General features: G+C 48.0%; 6 protein-coding genes across 6 annotated transcripts; 2 read left to right on the top strand and 4 right to left on the bottom strand.

Annotated features, from left to right (window-relative positions):
• Positions 1–307: 307 nt before the first annotated feature.
• Positions 308–5746, bottom strand: P175DRAFT_0452278 (putative RNA helicase/RNAse III). Its single transcript, XM_040894513.1, has 10 exons — positions 5181–5746; positions 5027–5130; positions 4706–4971; positions 4548–4655; positions 2409–4494; positions 1950–2350; positions 1378–1891; positions 1134–1319; positions 917–1069; positions 308–860 (listed from the first exon to the last, which is right to left on the bottom strand). The coding sequence occupies exons 1-10, from the start codon at positions 5536–5538 to the stop codon at positions 564–566; spliced, it is 4473 nt and encodes a 1490-aa protein (XP_040756852.1). The 5' UTR covers positions 5539–5746; the 3' UTR covers positions 308–563.
• A 261-nt stretch (positions 5747–6007) lies between these two features.
• Positions 6008–7337, top strand: P175DRAFT_0514178 (IGBP1/TAP42 family protein). Its single transcript, XM_040898795.1, has 3 exons — positions 6008–6279; positions 6339–6615; positions 6673–7337. Exons 1-3 carry the CDS (start codon positions 6068–6070, stop codon positions 7249–7251), a joined length of 1068 nt encoding a protein of 355 aa, XP_040756851.1. The 5' UTR covers positions 6008–6067; the 3' UTR covers positions 7252–7337.
• A 98-nt stretch (positions 7338–7435) lies between these two features.
• Positions 7436–8929, bottom strand: P175DRAFT_0498558 (uncharacterized protein). The gene is made up of 3 exons (XM_040896533.1): positions 8851–8929; positions 8362–8769; positions 7436–8288 (listed from the first exon to the last, which is right to left on the bottom strand). Exons 2-3 carry the CDS (start codon positions 8642–8644, stop codon positions 7552–7554), a joined length of 1020 nt encoding a protein of 339 aa, XP_040756850.1. The 5' UTR covers positions 8645–8769; positions 8851–8929; the 3' UTR covers positions 7436–7551.
• Positions 8930–9014: 85 nt separating this feature from the next.
• Positions 9015–12284, top strand: P175DRAFT_0498556 (putative LON domain serine protease). Its single transcript, XM_040896532.1, has 3 exons — positions 9015–9791; positions 9853–12088; positions 12148–12284. Exons 1-3 carry the CDS (start codon positions 9320–9322, stop codon positions 12233–12235), a joined length of 2796 nt encoding a protein of 931 aa, XP_040756849.1. The 5' UTR covers positions 9015–9319; the 3' UTR covers positions 12236–12284.
• Positions 12285–12622: 338 nt separating this feature from the next.
• On the bottom strand, positions 12623–13606 carry P175DRAFT_0554688 (mitochondrial 54S ribosomal protein uL23m). The gene is made up of 3 exons (XM_040900575.1): positions 13470–13606; positions 13018–13308; positions 12623–12905 (listed from the first exon to the last, which is right to left on the bottom strand). The coding sequence occupies exons 1-3, from the start codon at positions 13556–13558 to the stop codon at positions 12671–12673; spliced, it is 615 nt and encodes a 204-aa protein (XP_040756848.1). The 5' UTR covers positions 13559–13606; the 3' UTR covers positions 12623–12670.
• Positions 13607–13795: 189 nt separating this feature from the next.
• P175DRAFT_0521212 (protein kinase RIO2) lies at positions 13796–15348 on the bottom strand. The gene is made up of 3 exons (XM_040899184.1): positions 15186–15348; positions 14978–15122; positions 13796–14912 (listed from the first exon to the last, which is right to left on the bottom strand). Exons 1-3 carry the CDS (start codon positions 15246–15248, stop codon positions 13873–13875), a joined length of 1248 nt encoding a protein of 415 aa, XP_040756847.1. The 5' UTR covers positions 15249–15348; the 3' UTR covers positions 13796–13872.
• Between the last annotated feature and the right edge of the window lie 25 nt (positions 15349–15373).

Genomic DNA, 15373 nt, shown 5'->3' with positions numbered 1-15373 from the left:
GCTAGTCCTGATAGAGACTAGCACCCGGCCACGTCCTTTGGTTGTCTGTCTGCCGTCCACGTGAGTGGCCGATAATTGCTGACGTAATGAATGTAGATCTCTCGGCGCGGATTAACTATATCTCCGGATGTCACGTGGTGTAACACGGGTGTCGGAATTACAATGTTCCAGGAGGAGGTAGCCAATCAGTAGTCAGGAATAGGTATCTGTCGTTTTCGACTTAGGGGTCAATCAACGAGATTCCCGGTCGATTGCCGCCATCCTTACGGAATGATACTGGAATGGATCATGGGTCCAGATACAGTCTATTTTCTAATTGGGAGTAGTATAATTCATCATGTTGTTTCGGCCTCGGTTTCCAAACGATCGATCCACTGTCTTATGATATACATAAATGACTCTGGGCATCCCGGAAATTACTCTGTAGGGATCGATACTCCGGCCCTTACCAACACCACCACAGACCACTCCGTAACTACTACCATGCCTTGAGGTTCTCGATTCATGACTGTGCTCTACTCTCGATTGAATCCTTGCCGTCAACCATGCCCTTTAGATCCGCCTCAAATTGCGGTTCCCATTTCTGGCAGTGGAGCATCGTCAGTCTCTCGGCATTTACAACCATACTTTGCCCGGAACTCAGCGGGCCCAATACTATCCAGTAATTCCAACGCATTTTCACTGGCCGTGACCTTCGCGTAACGTGTAGATGATGCCATGCCCTCAGCAATGACTGTGTCGTGAACGATGACCGCAGCCAGGACACGAGACGGCTGTCCATCAATACCCGGTATCTCGCCTGTTTTCAGACAGTAGTCTATACAACCATACTCATTCGTTAATCTGTTGTGTAAGAAAGTCTGGGGCGCATTAGTCTGGGCTGATTTCCATGAGCAAATACTAGGGGGAAGCTTACAGTGGGGTGTTTATTCGCGAAAGTATCATATATCGCCATGTCATTGAAGTACGGCTTAATATGGCATCGGAAAAACTCCTCGATCACCCCAAAGTCGAAATTGGCATCAATAAAGATGGCTCCCAGATAGGCTTCAACCATATCTGGCAGGCACTAGATTTCAAGATTAGCTGAATTGTAATGGGGAATGGCTTCTGGTCAAACTATTTACGCTTACTTTGGGCGGATCGGTCGTAGTAGTCCAAAAGTCTACTGCCTCTTGGCTCTCAAGCACAACAGCCTCAATCTCCTCCGCATAGCTCGTAATGCGAGATTGCAATGGAGCGCTGAAATGTCGAAGGTGCTTGTGGAGCCCGAGCTTCACAGCTAAGGCCCCTAGGAACTTGTTCGAAACCATTGCCATCTATACCGCTGCAGTCAGTGAAGTTCCTTCGTCCCTAAGAAATACAAGACACCTCTACCTTGTGCTCCGTAAGCCATTGCGGATCTCGGTCAGGGAACCGTAGGAACAGGTCATCAACGCAAACCATATCCAGCAGCGAATCTCCGAGGAATTCCAATCTCTGATAGCACGGTACGCCGGCCCATGCTGAGGGATAAGATGGATGGGTAAAGGCTGAATGAAGGAGTCTAGGGTAGTTGAAGTGATACCCCACCTTCTTTTCGACCAGTCGACTCAGCTCCCGTTCAAAGCCAGTCGAATTCTGAACCTGATATTTGGGCTTGGTGTAAAGTGAAATATAATCCTGCCAACAAGTAGCGCTGTGGTTTGGACTATCAACCAGAACTGTAACAGCTTTCACAGCCATATCGAATCGATGCGTAGAGCTCCCAGTCAGCAAAGCCGCACCTATTAGTGCTTCGCAAACATCTGCCATAGTCTTCTCCGCCAAATTGTGTTTAGCCGATACAAGAAGCTTTTTGCTATGATCTTTGCCTTGCAATAATGTAAGGCCCTCGGGGTACCAGGTACGTCTTGTAAGCATACTTGTTAGAAGCCGCTTTTAAGTCATGAATCACAGTGCGCTCATACCTCGAAAATGCTTGGCTGCGAATATATCTATAAAGCCCCCTTTTCATTGCAGTATTAAACAGATTTTTGTTGCAAATCAGGCACATTCGACTCACATGGTAGTCAAATTCATCATCTTCAGGATTATCTATGAAGAGTGAAATTGAAGTTGCCATCTTCAGGAAGCAATCCCCTAGGAACTCAAGGCGCTCATAGTTCTTCCCCATCCCCCTTTGGAAGTGAATCTGCTGGGCACGATGCTCTTCAGTATTATCCGAGTCTTTAGTAAACGCCTCAAGGGCTAATTCCGGCTTTATCACCAGATCAAGCTCTCTGCAGGCCTCCAGAGTAATAAGGTATTCGTCAAACCTGCTAATAACGGCAGGAAATGCTAGGCAAGAGGCCGCAACGGAGGTAGGAATCTTCATTAATGTTAGTATTCAAGCTATAGAGCGATCACCACTTCCAGTAATAACTAACCGAGGATACTTTCAAAGGTTCCAGGCAGATATAGCACCTTGTTTCTGTTTCTCTTTCTTGGTTCGACATTTTGTCCAGCATGTTTCTACGAAGACGGACCAGCTCTGCCCGCAAAACTGGCTGGTTCCAATCACACTTTGCGAAGAATTGGGCCCTTGAATTCTTTGATAGTGAGACACAATAGCTCATGATATTCTCCATATACCGGCGGTGCGGCACAAAGGAAGGGGGAGTACTCGAGGGCTGCAGGCTATCCTCAACCTCTATAGTGAAATACCGATATCTTCCGTTCCAAGGGTCGAACACAAAGCGATTTCGCAAGTCATCCGGAGGGGCACCCGCTTCAAAGAATATTTCATCCGTGCTATTGACCAAGGACACAGTTTTCCAGTTGATATGATCTAACGGATCAACGCTTGCTTGCTCCCCGTAGTGAGTGTTGGCGGGAGTAAGCCAGTAGGGCATATTTCCTGGCTCAGAAGCATAGGTCTTTTGGAAAACATCACGAAATATGCGGAGTGTAAAGTCAGTAATCTTTTCTAGTTCGTCGGATGACGGCATCCAGCTATTTTTTAGAGAAACAAACTGCACCGTCGTCTCAGTATCATCTTCTTCGAGAAAGATAGAGAATGGAGGGAGTACTGGAATTCTTTCCCTCGTCAGTAATACCAAGTCCTCTAGCGCTCGAACAAGTGACTTAGCGGGCTTGAATTTTAACACGGTTGCATAAAGCTTTTCTGGAAGCACCTCGCGACCCTTGCTCCAGAGTGAGGGCTTCAACAGCATGTCGTACTGCTTGGTTTTCCCAGAAGTTATGGCCAGCTTCGCGTTCCTCATAGCAGGTAAGCGTTTATGATAAACGGAGTTGAAGTAATCATCAAGCAGCTTGTGTTTTTTAAGCAGAATACAAGTATCAAACGCTGCAGACCGTTTCGCAGTAGACTTGCTCATGGCTGGGTTGCCAGTGACACCTCTGATGGGGGATGTTTCCGGCAGGATAACCTCACAGACGAAAGTACTGTTAACAGGAAGTACAACATATGCAGCTCGGCCCGATAAGTCTCCTTCATACTGTAAAGAACTAGCATATCGTGCAAGCACAGAGATAGCAGAATGATAGGTAAGTCTTGCACCTGTGTTCGCCACGGTAAATACCCTTTCCTCCTCTTTCCGATGAATCAAAATCGTGTCCTGATCATTCCCTTTGAGTCGGCGATCCTCTGGAAGAGTTTCACAAAACACTTGCATGATTTTTTCAGCCTTTTGTACCTCTCTAAGCCTTGTTTCATGTTCGAAATTGTTGCTTTCAACCATGTTTGCGTATCTAGAGTTAGAGTGCCTTGCTCGGCCTCGACTTTGAACGTACTGTATCATCGTGTCATATAAATCAAACCTTATAACCAAGTTGCAGTCTGCAATATCAAGACCTTCTTCGGCCACTGACGTAGCAAACAAGCAGTTGATCTCGCCATTCCTAAACTTGACCAGGGTAAGAAATTGTTGACGATATGTAATGTTCATTCCTGAGACATCACCAGCCCGAACACCGATTAACACCCCTGGTCGTAGATATGGGTTCTTCAGTGTTAGAAAAAGAGAACATAACATCTGAGCCGTGTAGCGTTGCTGTGTGAAGATGATACATTTTGTCTCGGTTGATTCTCGATAGTGTTTAGACAATTTCTCGCGTAGCAATTGCACCTTGTGGCTCAATACGCCTGGGGTTTCAGGGAGTTCAAAGGTATGAGTCCTAACAACATCGCTGGCCTCTTGAATTCGAGATGCCACATCTTTTGACTTGCATTCAATTTTCGGCAGCACTTCCGGTGATAGGGCATGTATCCACACTTGATCTGAGCACCATCTACCCAGTTCAGAGCTTGCGTGCCAGGAGAATCTGAAGACCGAATCTAGGGCTTTAACATCGCCAAATCGATTATCCAGGATACTGTATAGCTTGGTTGCAAAGGGTGCCATGGGTTTATCATAGGTCCAGACTTCTACTGTAGGACGTTTGATAAATCGGTCTATCTGAGTTAGTTCAGACGCAGTAGCAATCTTACTATCCAGAAGTTTCTCCAGCCTCCTAGTCACTCTTTTGTAAGCTTGGAAAGTCAATGACTACTTGGAAACACATACATTGCGCCTTCTACAACATCACCTTTAGTATCTACGGGGGATGCAGTCATCCCGAATATCCTTGGCCGTTTCGAGGGTTCCACTTGAAGATAAGAGTCTCGTATGATCCTGGAAGGAAATTAGAAGGTCCCTCTCAGCTGGGGCGTCTTTCCGCGAACCTGGCATATGGGTGGTGCTTCTTTGCATGATGAGCCTCGTCGAAAATAAGGAGATTAATTTGTTCCATTAGGATGTGAGCCTTGAGCAAGCATTGATCCAGAATCTCTGCAGTGCACACTATCACCATGGCTTTCTTCAAGTGCCCCTCCCAGGTTTGTTTATTCAAGAAATCCGTGCCTAGATCTCCAAACAAATGGCCCACTTCTTGGTCCAAATTATTGCGGAGGAAACCTGCTTGTTGGAAGGAGAGAGTCACGCTGTCGACCTGTCTATCAGTCAGTAACGCAAGTTTTCCTACTTAATAGCCGGTCCTTACAGACCAGGAAGAACGAGACCCGGTGAGCCTTCGCTTCCGCACGGTCATTCAGTTCCTTTTCAATCATGTGTTTGAGCAAAAGCACAGCTATTAACGTCTTTCCCGCCCCTGTCACTTGATTAGCTTGCCAGAACTTGGCTTTCGGAGGTGCAAAGTACCAGTAGCCAGCACTGCAATGGTATTCTCAGACTTTGCCCTTTCGAAAAGCTCTATCTGATACTCTCGGGGGTCCAATACACCATGGTCCTGGTCTTTGGATAAAAACAATCGAGCAGTAGATATCTGGGCTGCAGGAGGAGGCTCAACTTTCTCATGGCTGTCGGAGAGTGCACCGGTACGCTTAGCGAGTCTACAGTAGGTTAGCATTCGAAAGCAAAGTGAAAAGAACAAAATCAATCCTTGCAGTGCTTCAAATTTGGCTTTCTGGAATTTTCGACGCTCTGGAATGCTTTGAATGTGGGAGTTATCGTCAACCTGCGACTCATCAGAGGAGCTATTATTTGCTTCGAGGTCCATGGTGCGTGTTTCTTGTATTAGGCCTAAAGCATACGAGCGAAGAGTAACTTGAAGAGGAAAGGAAATGATCAAAGAAGGGTAGGAGAGAGAACAGCCAATATGTGTAAAAACAGAGGGGCTTTCTTTAGTTACCTCAAGATATATCTGGCAAACAAACAGGTGTTTATTCACTCCACTATCAAACAACTCATGGATCGACGGGGGTACCTACATATAGATATCCGTAATTATATACATCAGCACCAATGTTAGCTTGAATTAGTTCATAAAGTAAGGGAGGATCTTACCCAAGATGGTTCAATTAGTGAAATATCTCTCCGATAAATACTAGAACTACAGAAACATGCCCTTTAAAGTCAGACTAAGGATAATTGCCCTACAAGTTCGTTCAATGGTGGGGAGGTTCTGGTGGCGGGGCGCGTCTCGTAGGAGGAGCCTTAGCTTCGGTAGGCAATTAAACTCTTTGCTGCGACTCCAACGGAGCTTGTTCCTCGAAGTAACAACCCCTCGAATATTCAGAGTGACCGAAATGGAGCAGCCTCAAAACCTCCGTTCACTTTTTGCTGAAGCAAAGCGGGAAAAGGCCGCATTGGACGCACGCCCCGACACCAACTCCGACAGCTATCGCGGCGATGTGAATGCGACAATAGCCAAGTTTGAGGAATGCCACCGACTGGTCGGCGCACTGTCGATGTTTAGCTCGAATGAATTGCTAGAGGATCTGTCTACGAGTGATTTGCCGTATTTCTGACTACTCCTTCACTTGTGCTGCATGGGGCTAACCTGCGCTTTCATCGCAGCTATCTGACGGTCGAATATCACCTTGCGGAACTCCTCCAAAGATCCTATACCTCAGATCGCGAGCTTACGCTGCAACGTGCGCTCGGCCAGTATGAGAAATATTTGGCGCGGCTAGAGGATTACGAACTGCTCGACGACAAGGACAAGAAGCTTTACGAGAGATATGTAGCGAAGCCGTCCTCCTTCTCACTCACCCCGACCAACGATGCCGCAACTCGGAGGGAGGTGAAAATAACGAGGTTCAAGGAGGAGAAGGAATTGAAACAAAGGCTTGGGGTTGGAATTCACTGATAATACCAAAGGGTTTGAAATTTCGCTGACCGTGTGCTAAAGTACCTCTCCGAGAACCACCAACGGCTGCAAAGCGATGAGGACGACGTACGACAGCTCTACCTTGCAGAAATTAAGTTATACACGCACCAGGCATTCCAATCACTGGATCTTCTCGCTCAAGAGTTGTCCATGCTGTCGACGATTCGTAATTTACCCTCCAAACCTGAAGATTCACAATCCGATGACCCGCGAAGGCGAATCCAGGTCGGCGAATCCAGTTATTCGGAACGATTAGACCCGCCACTTGCTCAACTTCTGCGCGGCGGGAAATTTGGGCCGCTACTAAGCAAAGGAGGGAAGCCCTTGCAACCTTTTACACTGCTCGATCGTCGTACTCAGCTCCGGGATGGGGTGTTTCGATCGGGGCATAATCTGCCCACGATGACCATTGACGAGTATCTCGAAGAAGAAAAGAGGCGAGGAGGGATTATTGAGGGCGGAGAGAACTCAGGGCAGCAAGAAGAAATTGACGAGGACGATATGGACAAAGCTGATGAAGAAACCTTGAAAGCAAGGGCCTGGGATGAATTCAAAGAAGCCAACCCAAGAGGCTCTGGAAATACCCTGAATAGAGGCTGATTCATTTTATGACCAAAGAAATTAACATATTTAGCGTTGGATTCAGTTAGAACTCATAGGCATGCTTGATTCTAATACCATCTATTGATACAACACCTTTTTACAAACAGCAGTATATTGATTTCCAAGGCAGGACTTTTTGTTTAGAAGATTGGAGAGAGAGATATACTTAAGGCGAAGCCCAGGAACCTTTTGTTTATGCAAAATAGCCATCAAATCTCGTGAATGTAATGGAGGAGAAGCCCAGCATCTCCGATGTATTTGCATGTAGTCACTGTAGCCAGGCGACAAACATCCTGATTACTGGGCCTTCTTGTTCCGTTGAATATCTTCAAGGATTTTCCCAGCACCTTTAACCACCAATGCGTTGGCCACGGTAATGCCAAATTCCTCGGCAGATTTTGGCGAATCAACCACACCATCAACCTCAACTTCAGCACTCTCACTACCATCCACGCTCACCACAATAGACCTCATTCTTAGTTTCGTAGATCCATCGGTACCTTGCACCCACTCAGATTCCACTCCCAGCGGTGCACTGCAGCCGCCTTCTAGGGTTCGGAGCAGACTCCGCTCAGCCAAGCAAGAAAAGGTTGTCTGATCGTGACCAATGCTACTCAGCATGTGTTGCATGAGCTTGTCGTCCTTGCGGATTTCCACGCCCAATGCGCCCTGTCCAACCGCGTACAGCATCCCACCATTCTTGGAATCCAAATATTGACAGATACGATCTCCGAGATCCAATCTCAGTAATCCAGCGGCTGCGAGGATAATTCCAGTATACGGACTCTCTTCTGCGTCCAGCTTGGCCAAACGAGTGCCGATATTTCCCCGGACATCCAGGACCTTCAGGTGAGGGTACTTGAGAGCAAGTTGAGCGGTGCGGCGAATAGACGACGTCCCCACAATAGAGCCTGCCGGAAGTTCAGCAAGACTCTTGTAAGACAATCCCTGTTTAATGACCAAGACGTCTCTGGTGTCTTCGCGCTCCATCATGGGACCCAGAGTGCAGGAAGAAGGGAGGACGGTGGGAACATCTGATAAAGATTGCAGAAGATCATTAGCCTAAGATTAAACGCCAATACACAGATAGACGCATGTAAAGCGCACCTTTCAGGGAGTGAACAATCAGATCAACCTGACCAGCATTGAGAAGCTCCTCCAGCTCTTCTGTCCATAGGTTCTTCGTCGTGAATTCACGGAATGCAATATTTGTGTTCTTGTCCCCTGCAGTTTCGCGCGAGTGTATATTGAAGGTATAATCCGGGAATCTCTCTTTGAGTGCAGCAGCCACCTGATCCGTCTGATAAAGGGCAAGCTTCGACTGGCGCGTGCCGATGGTGAACACCTTTTGCGCCGCGGGGTCGGCGGAAGGCGGGGCTGGAGAAGCCATTTTGTCGACAATTGACTGAATGCGATTGGTGTTGTAGGTAGGGGAAAGAATCCGTCGATGTAAACTGTTGCAAGAAGAAAATACCCAGGAATATCAGAATAGATTGACAGGTTGAGGAAAAGAGGCTGAATTTGTCGTTCAGATGTTTGATCAGCTGAAATCCGCAGAGCCTGAGGTTTTCCACCCCAATATCGTTTATTCCTTACCAGATCCTTTGTGACACGGCATTACATCGTTTCTCAGGGGAGTTCGCCGTATCGTACAGAGGTATTACCGTACGGAGATCACGAGGCAAAGAACAATATTGACACAATACATTTTGTTCTCCTATATGTTTCTCATCAATATAGCATATAATAATAGGTAGCCTTTCAATAACTGAACATGCCTTCAAGATGAAGAAATACAGGGTTCCCCAAGCGGAGGTGGTGTAACTGACATGCCGGATCGAACCTCGGCTTCGGAACATGGCTTATCTTGATCCTGACGGTCTTCATCTGGGCTGTTCTGGAACCTTTCCCCCAGGAAGGCTTATAAACTACCGAACACCCGCTTCCAGCCCCCTCTGCATCATCTACTATCATCTCCACCACCATCCAATACGATCCGTCATCCCTCCGCATATCTGTTCCTGCTTGACGTATAGGGAGTGCTTGCGCCACACAGCAACCCGAGATGGGCTCCAGCAACGGACGAGCAACCAAGCTGCCTTTGGTTCCATTGCCCAAAGGCTCCGTTCTTCTTCCCGGGGCAACTTTACGAATTCCGGTCTCGAACCGTCCGGATCTTGCCAACCTCCTCTCATCGTTACTGGATCGGACGCAAGCAACGAAGCGAGAGGCGAACTTAATTACCTTTGGTTGTGTTCCCCTCAGCTCGCCTTTCCTCAGCAAGGATGGACAGCACGTGATTGAGGATGGCACCGTGGAGCACAGTACGAGGGAGGAATATGACTCCATTGATGCGGGTCAGGCCAGGAAGGAAGACCTGTATCGCTATGGCACCGTCGGCAAGGTTATTGGAGTCCAGCGTCGTGCGTACTCTGAACCACACCTGCTGGTTCAGGGCGTTCAGCGCTTCACAGTTAAACGTGTACTGAAAGAAAGACCGTTTTTCGAGGCAGAGTGTATCTTGCACGATGAGAGAGGTAGGTGCTCCTTAATTCTCGGCCAGGATGATTAACTTACGGTGTCCTTTGTCATGTATAGAATCTGCTCCGAGCGATTCGGAAACAATGGAATTGTTCCAGCAATTAAGACAACTGTCAAGGGAGCTGCTTACCCTGTTGCGATTTACGTCTCTCTTGCCTACAGCAGGAACCCGTCTGTCGCCACTCGTTGCCCGTAAATTCGAATTAATTATTTCCAAGTCCGACCTGTCCCAAGCCGGAAGATTAGCCGACGTTATGGCCGACATTGCCGAATCAGGCTTTGAGGAGAAACTGCGTGTTCTTGCAACTCTGAATATCAAGACTAGGTTGGAGAGGGTGAATGATATTTTGAGTCGACAAACTCAGAATATCCGTAGCAATGTTAAGGTCACCACCATCTCCACAAGCAATATCCCTCCAGGATCCTTACTTGACATCGGCCAACTGGACCCTCGTGACAGAGAAATGCTGGCCAAGCGAGCTATGTCCGGCATCCCTGGGCTTACTCCCCCAGGACCTGGTGGGCGGAACAATGACGCCGATGATAAGGAGACTAACGAAGTCGACGAGCTCCAACAGAGGTTGCAGGATGCGCAGCTTAGCTCGGAGGCTAAGAAAGTTGCGGATAAGGAACTGCGACGACTTCGGAAGATGAACCCCGCAAATGCAGAGTATGGAGTCTGCAGGACATACCTTGAAAACATTGCGGATATTCCATGGACCAAAGTCACGGAAGACCAGCTTGGCGCTGAGACATTGAAGCGAGCACGAAAGCAACTAGATGACGACCATTACGGCTTGGAAAAGATTAAGAAAAGACTTCTGGAGTACCTTGCGGTACTGAGACTCAAGCAGTCGACAAATCAGGGTCTCGAGCGTCAGATCGCAGACTTGACCAACCAACTCGACAACTCTGGGGGAGACATCGAGAATGACATTCCATCCTTGCCTGAGAACGATCGCGCTGAACTTGAATCAAAGTTGCACATTCTTACTTCCAGACGTATGGCCGACAAATCTCCGATCCTCCTCCTTGCTGGCCCTCCTGGCACTGGAAAGACTAGTCTCGCGAGATCAGTGGCTACCGCTCTCGGCCGTAAATTTCACAGAATTTCCCTTGGTGGTGTCAGGGACGAAGCTGAAATTAGAGGTCATAGGAGGACGTACGTTGCTGCCATGCCTGGGTTGATTGTGAATGGTCTCAAGAAGGTGGGCGTCGCCAACCCAGTATTCTTACTCGATGAAATCGATAAAATCGGAGGCGCCAATTTCCAAGGAGACCCCTCAGCAGCGATGCTGGAGGTGCTGGACCCCGAACAAAACCACACATTTGTCGACCACTATATCAACATTCCTATCGATCTGAGCAGGGTTCTCTTTATCGCCACGGCCAACTCCCTCGATACCATTCCCGCTCCACTTCTCGATCGAATGGAAACGATTTCGTTATCTGGATACACAACTGTCGAGAAGCGACATATCGCTAAGAGACATCTGATTCCCAAGCAAATCAGAGCCAATGGGCTTGCGGATGGCCAGGTGATATTGTCCGATGATGTTATCGACAAGACCACGACCTCCTACACCCGGGAATCTGGTGTTCGCAATCTCGAGCGAGAACTTGGATCAATTTGTCGATACAAAGCCGTTCAATATGCCGATGCCACCGACACGGCGAACGTTGATGCTTACAACCCCGTTGTCTCGCTTGATGACCTGGAAGAAATTCTTGGCATTGAGCGATTTGACGAAGAAATTGCCGAGAAGAATGGTCGCCCAGGGGTGGTTACTGGCCTGGTGGCTTATTCCACTGGTGGCCAGGGGAGCATCCTTTTCATTGAAGTTGCAGACATGCCAGGCAATGGCCGAGTTCAACTCACCGGCAAGCTCGGGGATGTCCTGAAGGAAAGTGTGGAGGTTGCTCTGACTTGGGTTAAAGCCCATTCATTTGAGCTCGGACTGACTTCTGATCACCATGAGGATATCATGAAGAACCGAAGCTTGCATGTCCACTGTCCTTCGGGAGCTATCCCCAAGGACGGCCCATCTGCAGGACTTGCCCACACCATTGGCTTGATCTCCCTCTTCTTAGGAAAGGCCGTTCCTCCAAAGCTCGCTATGACGGGCGAAATCTCTCTCCGCGGAAGGGTGATGCCTGTCGGCGGTATCAAGGAGAAGCTGATTGGTGCTCACCGCGCTGGCGTCACCACTGTTCTTTTGCCTCAACATAATAGGAAGGATGTGAAGGATGTCCCGGCAGAAGTCAGCAATGGCCTTGAAATCATTTATGTCAGGTAAGAAGATACCTGCCCCACATGCGTTGAATTACCATATCTAACTATTATTGTCACAGGCACATTTGGGAAGCCATTCGACAGGTGTGGCCTGACGCTCACTGGCCTGGCCAGCACCAGATGGACTTCGTTGAGAGCCACCTGTAGTTCTTATCTATTACTGGCCATTTTGCCTTTCCGTTGCAACTATTCTGACTGTATACTCCTGGGCTGTTTTGATATGGATTTACCCTCCTTGCACAGCCCGACTCTGTTCATAGCATAGCGTATTAATAGTCTCTCTATCAACTTTGGTTATATTATGTATATATATATCTCTCTCTCTTCAACAGGGCTATTAACTCCATAGCCTGAATTCCATGCAGTATCGGTCGAAGATTAAGAATTCCTCCTGGACCTCGTACAACCTAGCCGATGGATTGGTTAATTTCAAGTTCGAATTTTTTTTTTTTTGTATTTATAAGACAGGAAATATGATACAGGCATGGGCATGACAGTTAATACAACCAGAGAGAAAGAAAGAAAGAGAGAGAGAAAAAGAAAGAAAAAAAAAAAAAAAAAAAGCCCAGGTTTTGCTAGCATTTACGAACTGCTCGGAGCAGATCCCTTGGTAGCACCAAGTATCGACCGATTGTAGTTCAAGCCCAGTGCTTGCCAGGTAGGACGCCAGGATTTCGAGCCGTCCAGCAGCTTCTTTGCATCTTCTTCAAAGGTCTCACGCTCATCCTTGTTCGCCTTCATTCCCGCGTCTGGTCGTTGCTTGTCTTGGATTTCGCTCTGGTATTTGGCGGCCTTGAAGAATTGATCCTTCTCCCATCTATTGGATTTGAAAAAAACACGACTTGGTTAGCAAATCACGGACGGAAATAAGAGCGTAGGTATAGTATATACCCGATCCCTGTTTCGGAAAAGGGAAAGGAACAACGTACGGGGCCATGTCCGTCGGCGCATCGGGCCACACAAACGGCTGCTTCATCTCAACGGTCATCTTCTTCTTGGCCATCGGTCGTCTCAACTTGCCGTAGCCGAATTTCCCTAGTGGTCGGAGACGAGTAACCTTTTGTTGCTCGACGTAACTGCGGACTCCGAGGACATCGACTCCATATAGGCGTTTCAGGTAATCGCGCATGTCGAGCTTGTTGAAATTCAAGGGCACGTAGAAGGAGGCATATCGCGGAGGGAGAAAAGGTGTGCGGATGAGTGCGATTGTGAAGTCTGGGCTGTTTTATGCCGAACAGGTCTAGGTTAGTTTGCGGACTTGTGCATTTTATATATTTATGAAGGTCTATCCAGGAGAGCCCCCTATATTTTTTTTTTTGTCCGGAATCCAATTGATTCCTAGTGATCGATGTAGAAACGGGGGCCATTCTTGAAGACGTACAGAAAGACCTGCTTTCGCTGGGAAAGTGGTGCGGATGGGGATAGCCAGTTGGCAGGCTTCTTGGGGAACTTGGAGAATTGTCGGACCATCTTGGCTTTTGAAGCCAAAAAAAAGATTGAAGCGTTGGCCGGGGATATTGAAGGCAAAGTGATGATGGTTGGTCGTTCTTTTGAGCTCGGCGGAACTTTTCCAGAACGAAATTGCGCGTGTGGCCGCACCGCGTACCGTACGGATATTGTAGAACGGATTTTTGTATTGACCTTCCTTTGGGCACAAGAACTACAATCCCAATAAACCCCTGTACGGTTTTTCAATGAAAAGTCTATATATATTTTTTGCTCGTGACAGTCATTATATTATGAGATCATGTAATTTTGTCCCTTTTTTAAACCTGCCCATACCTTCATGAGGTCCCTGAAACCTGTAGCTTCTCAAGCTTCTGAGCACTTTCATCGAGAGCATCACGACTAGGCCCTTTGGAATCAGCACCTGGTTCCTCCTGGTCCTCGGCCTTGTCCTCCTCGGCATCCTCCGAGCCAGATACCTCTTCTTCATCCTCATCGCTATCCTCGCCATCTTCGTTCGCAGCCCCCTTGTCACCATCAACGCCAACTTCCTTCATGTATGCTTCCAACTCGCGAGCCATCTTCCTTGAAAATCCAGATGCCTCAACTTCTACATCCAATCGCTTTCCAGCGTTTTGGAGTAGTTGTTTCTTTGCGTCGGCGAAGAAAGGTCCCGGCACGTCACTCACAAAGTGAAACTTTCGTTGGAAGTAGCGTTTAATGCAGTTCACATCACGGTCGAAATACATTTCTGCATTGGCGTGGTCAATCGATACCATTTGCGGGAAGTCGATCAAGACCGGAGTTAGTTTAATATTCTCGCCGTCGTCTTCACCCTCCCGACCTTTCCCTTTCGCCCGAGAATCCTCTTCTTCCTTGATGAGAATATTGAATTCGTTGAAGTCTCCGTGGATCAGACCGTAACGAGCCAGTTCCATAATGATATCCATCAGCTCCGAGTAGAGTAGCTCCGGGTTGGGCACTTTCGAGATCTGACGGAGCGGGAAGGCATCAATCAGGCTCATGACGATGGTATGTCTGTTTTGCGCAATTGGCTCGGGCACGGAGAACCCGTTTTCTCGGAGAGCCTTCATGAACGCAAATTCCTTCATCGCTGCCAGTCGCGACATATACATCCACGATCCGGTGCTTCGGTTTCGTAGATAGTCTCGGTTAGTCTTGACGGTTCGGAATGATATACGGCCCAACCGATGGATTTTCAAGATGCGCTGTGTTCCTTGGTGATCTGCGACGACGACGATATCCGATTCTTTTCCGACTCCGATTTGGTTTCCGACAGAGTAGATGCATTTTTGTTTTTGGTGGGCATTAAGGGCGAGATAATCAAGGCCGCCGTATGTGAGTCGATAGCCATCATCTGAGTAGAGACAGAGAATTAGCCGGGGTGCTGGGATGAACGGATAAAAGAGGAAGGAAACGTACATTTCGCATTCTTCACTTTCGCGATCAAGTTGGTCTTAGCCAGGTTCGAGATCGCTCGGTGCACTCCACTGCCACCTCGAAGGCCAGCAATCTGTGCGATCAGGGGAGTTGGCACAACTTCATGGTTTCTGCTTCCTTGCTCAACCTACAAAGACCGTCGGTCAGATATCATACGGGGAATGAATGCGGGGGGAGGTCGCGAACGTACGGCTGCGAGCACACGGAAGTCCTCGGCTGTAAGGTAGCGGATTGCTTTCGGATCGAGCTTCATCTTCTAGCTTGAGGGATCCAATAAAGGGGGGGGGGGGGAAGAAAACCAAGAAAACCAGCGATAGGGGACTCTTGAAACTTGAAGCTCGTCCAGGCCGACAGTTGGATCTTGAATGCGGCAAAAAA

This window comes from Aspergillus ochraceoroseus (genome assembly GCF_002846915.1).
Source record: "Aspergillus ochraceoroseus IBT 24754 chromosome Unknown P175scaffold_1, whole genome shotgun sequence".
Taxonomy (NCBI): Eukaryota; Fungi; Ascomycota; class Eurotiomycetes; order Eurotiales; family Aspergillaceae; genus Aspergillus; species Aspergillus ochraceoroseus.
This window is presented reverse-complemented; position numbering and strand designations above follow the sequence as displayed.

What these genes read in the sequence shown, in the direction of transcription:
- P175DRAFT_0452278 (XM_040894513.1), bottom strand. Translation starts at nt 5,538, where the DNA reads ATGGACCTCGAAGCAAATAATAGCTCCTCTGATGAGTCGCAGGTTGAC. An exon ending in AAGCACCACCCATATGCCAG is followed by an intron (nt 4,656 to 4,705) that starts GTTCGCGGAAAG and finishes ATTTCCTTCCAG; the next exon opens with GATCATACGAGACTCTTATC. An exon ending in TCGCGAATAAACACCCCACT is followed by an intron (nt 861 to 916) that starts GTAAGCTTCCCC and finishes AATGCGCCCCAG; the next exon opens with ACTTTCTTACACAACAGATT.
- P175DRAFT_0514178 (XM_040898795.1), top strand. Translation starts at nt 6,068, where the DNA reads ATGGAGCAGCCTCAAAACCTCCGTTCACTTTTTGCTGAAGCAAAGCGG. An exon ending in CTGTCTACGAGTGATTTGCC is followed by an intron (nt 6,280 to 6,338) that starts GTATTTCTGACT and finishes CTTTCATCGCAG; the next exon opens with CTATCTGACGGTCGAATATC. An exon ending in AATTGAAACAAAGGCTTGGG is followed by an intron (nt 6,616 to 6,672) that starts GTTGGAATTCAC and finishes CGTGTGCTAAAG; the next exon opens with TACCTCTCCGAGAACCACCA.
- P175DRAFT_0498558 (XM_040896533.1), bottom strand. Translation starts at nt 8,644, where the DNA reads ATGGCTTCTCCAGCCCCGCCTTCCGCCGACCCCGCGGCGCAAAAGGTG. An exon ending in GATTGTTCACTCCCTGAAAG is followed by an intron (nt 8,289 to 8,361) that starts GTGCGCTTTACA and finishes AATCTTTATCAG; the next exon opens with ATGTTCCCACCGTCCTCCCT.
- P175DRAFT_0498556 (XM_040896532.1), top strand. Translation starts at nt 9,320, where the DNA reads ATGGGCTCCAGCAACGGACGAGCAACCAAGCTGCCTTTGGTTCCATTG. An exon ending in TATCTTGCACGATGAGAGAG is followed by an intron (nt 9,792 to 9,852) that starts GTAGGTGCTCCT and finishes TGTCATGTATAG; the next exon opens with AATCTGCTCCGAGCGATTCG. An exon ending in CTTGAAATCATTTATGTCAG is followed by an intron (nt 12,089 to 12,147) that starts GTAAGAAGATAC and finishes TTATTGTCACAG; the next exon opens with GCACATTTGGGAAGCCATTC.
- P175DRAFT_0554688 (XM_040900575.1), bottom strand. Translation starts at nt 13,558, where the DNA reads ATGGTCCGACAATTCTCCAAGTTCCCCAAGAAGCCTGCCAACTGGCTA. An exon ending in CAGCGAAAGCAGGTCTTTCT is followed by an intron (nt 13,309 to 13,469) that starts GTACGTCTTCAA and finishes GGCATAAAACAG; the next exon opens with CCCAGACTTCACAATCGCAC. An exon ending in GCGCCGACGGACATGGCCCC is followed by an intron (nt 12,906 to 13,017) that starts GTACGTTGTTCC and finishes CAAATCCAATAG; the next exon opens with ATGGGAGAAGGATCAATTCT.
- P175DRAFT_0521212 (XM_040899184.1), bottom strand. Translation starts at nt 15,248, where the DNA reads ATGAAGCTCGATCCGAAAGCAATCCGCTACCTTACAGCCGAGGACTTC. An exon ending in ACTTCCGTGTGCTCGCAGCC is followed by an intron (nt 15,123 to 15,185) that starts GTACGTTCGCGA and finishes CGGTCTTTGTAG; the next exon opens with GTTGAGCAAGGAAGCAGAAA. An exon ending in GAAAGTGAAGAATGCGAAAT is followed by an intron (nt 14,913 to 14,977) that starts GTACGTTTCCTT and finishes GTCTCTACTCAG; the next exon opens with ATGATGGCTATCGACTCACA.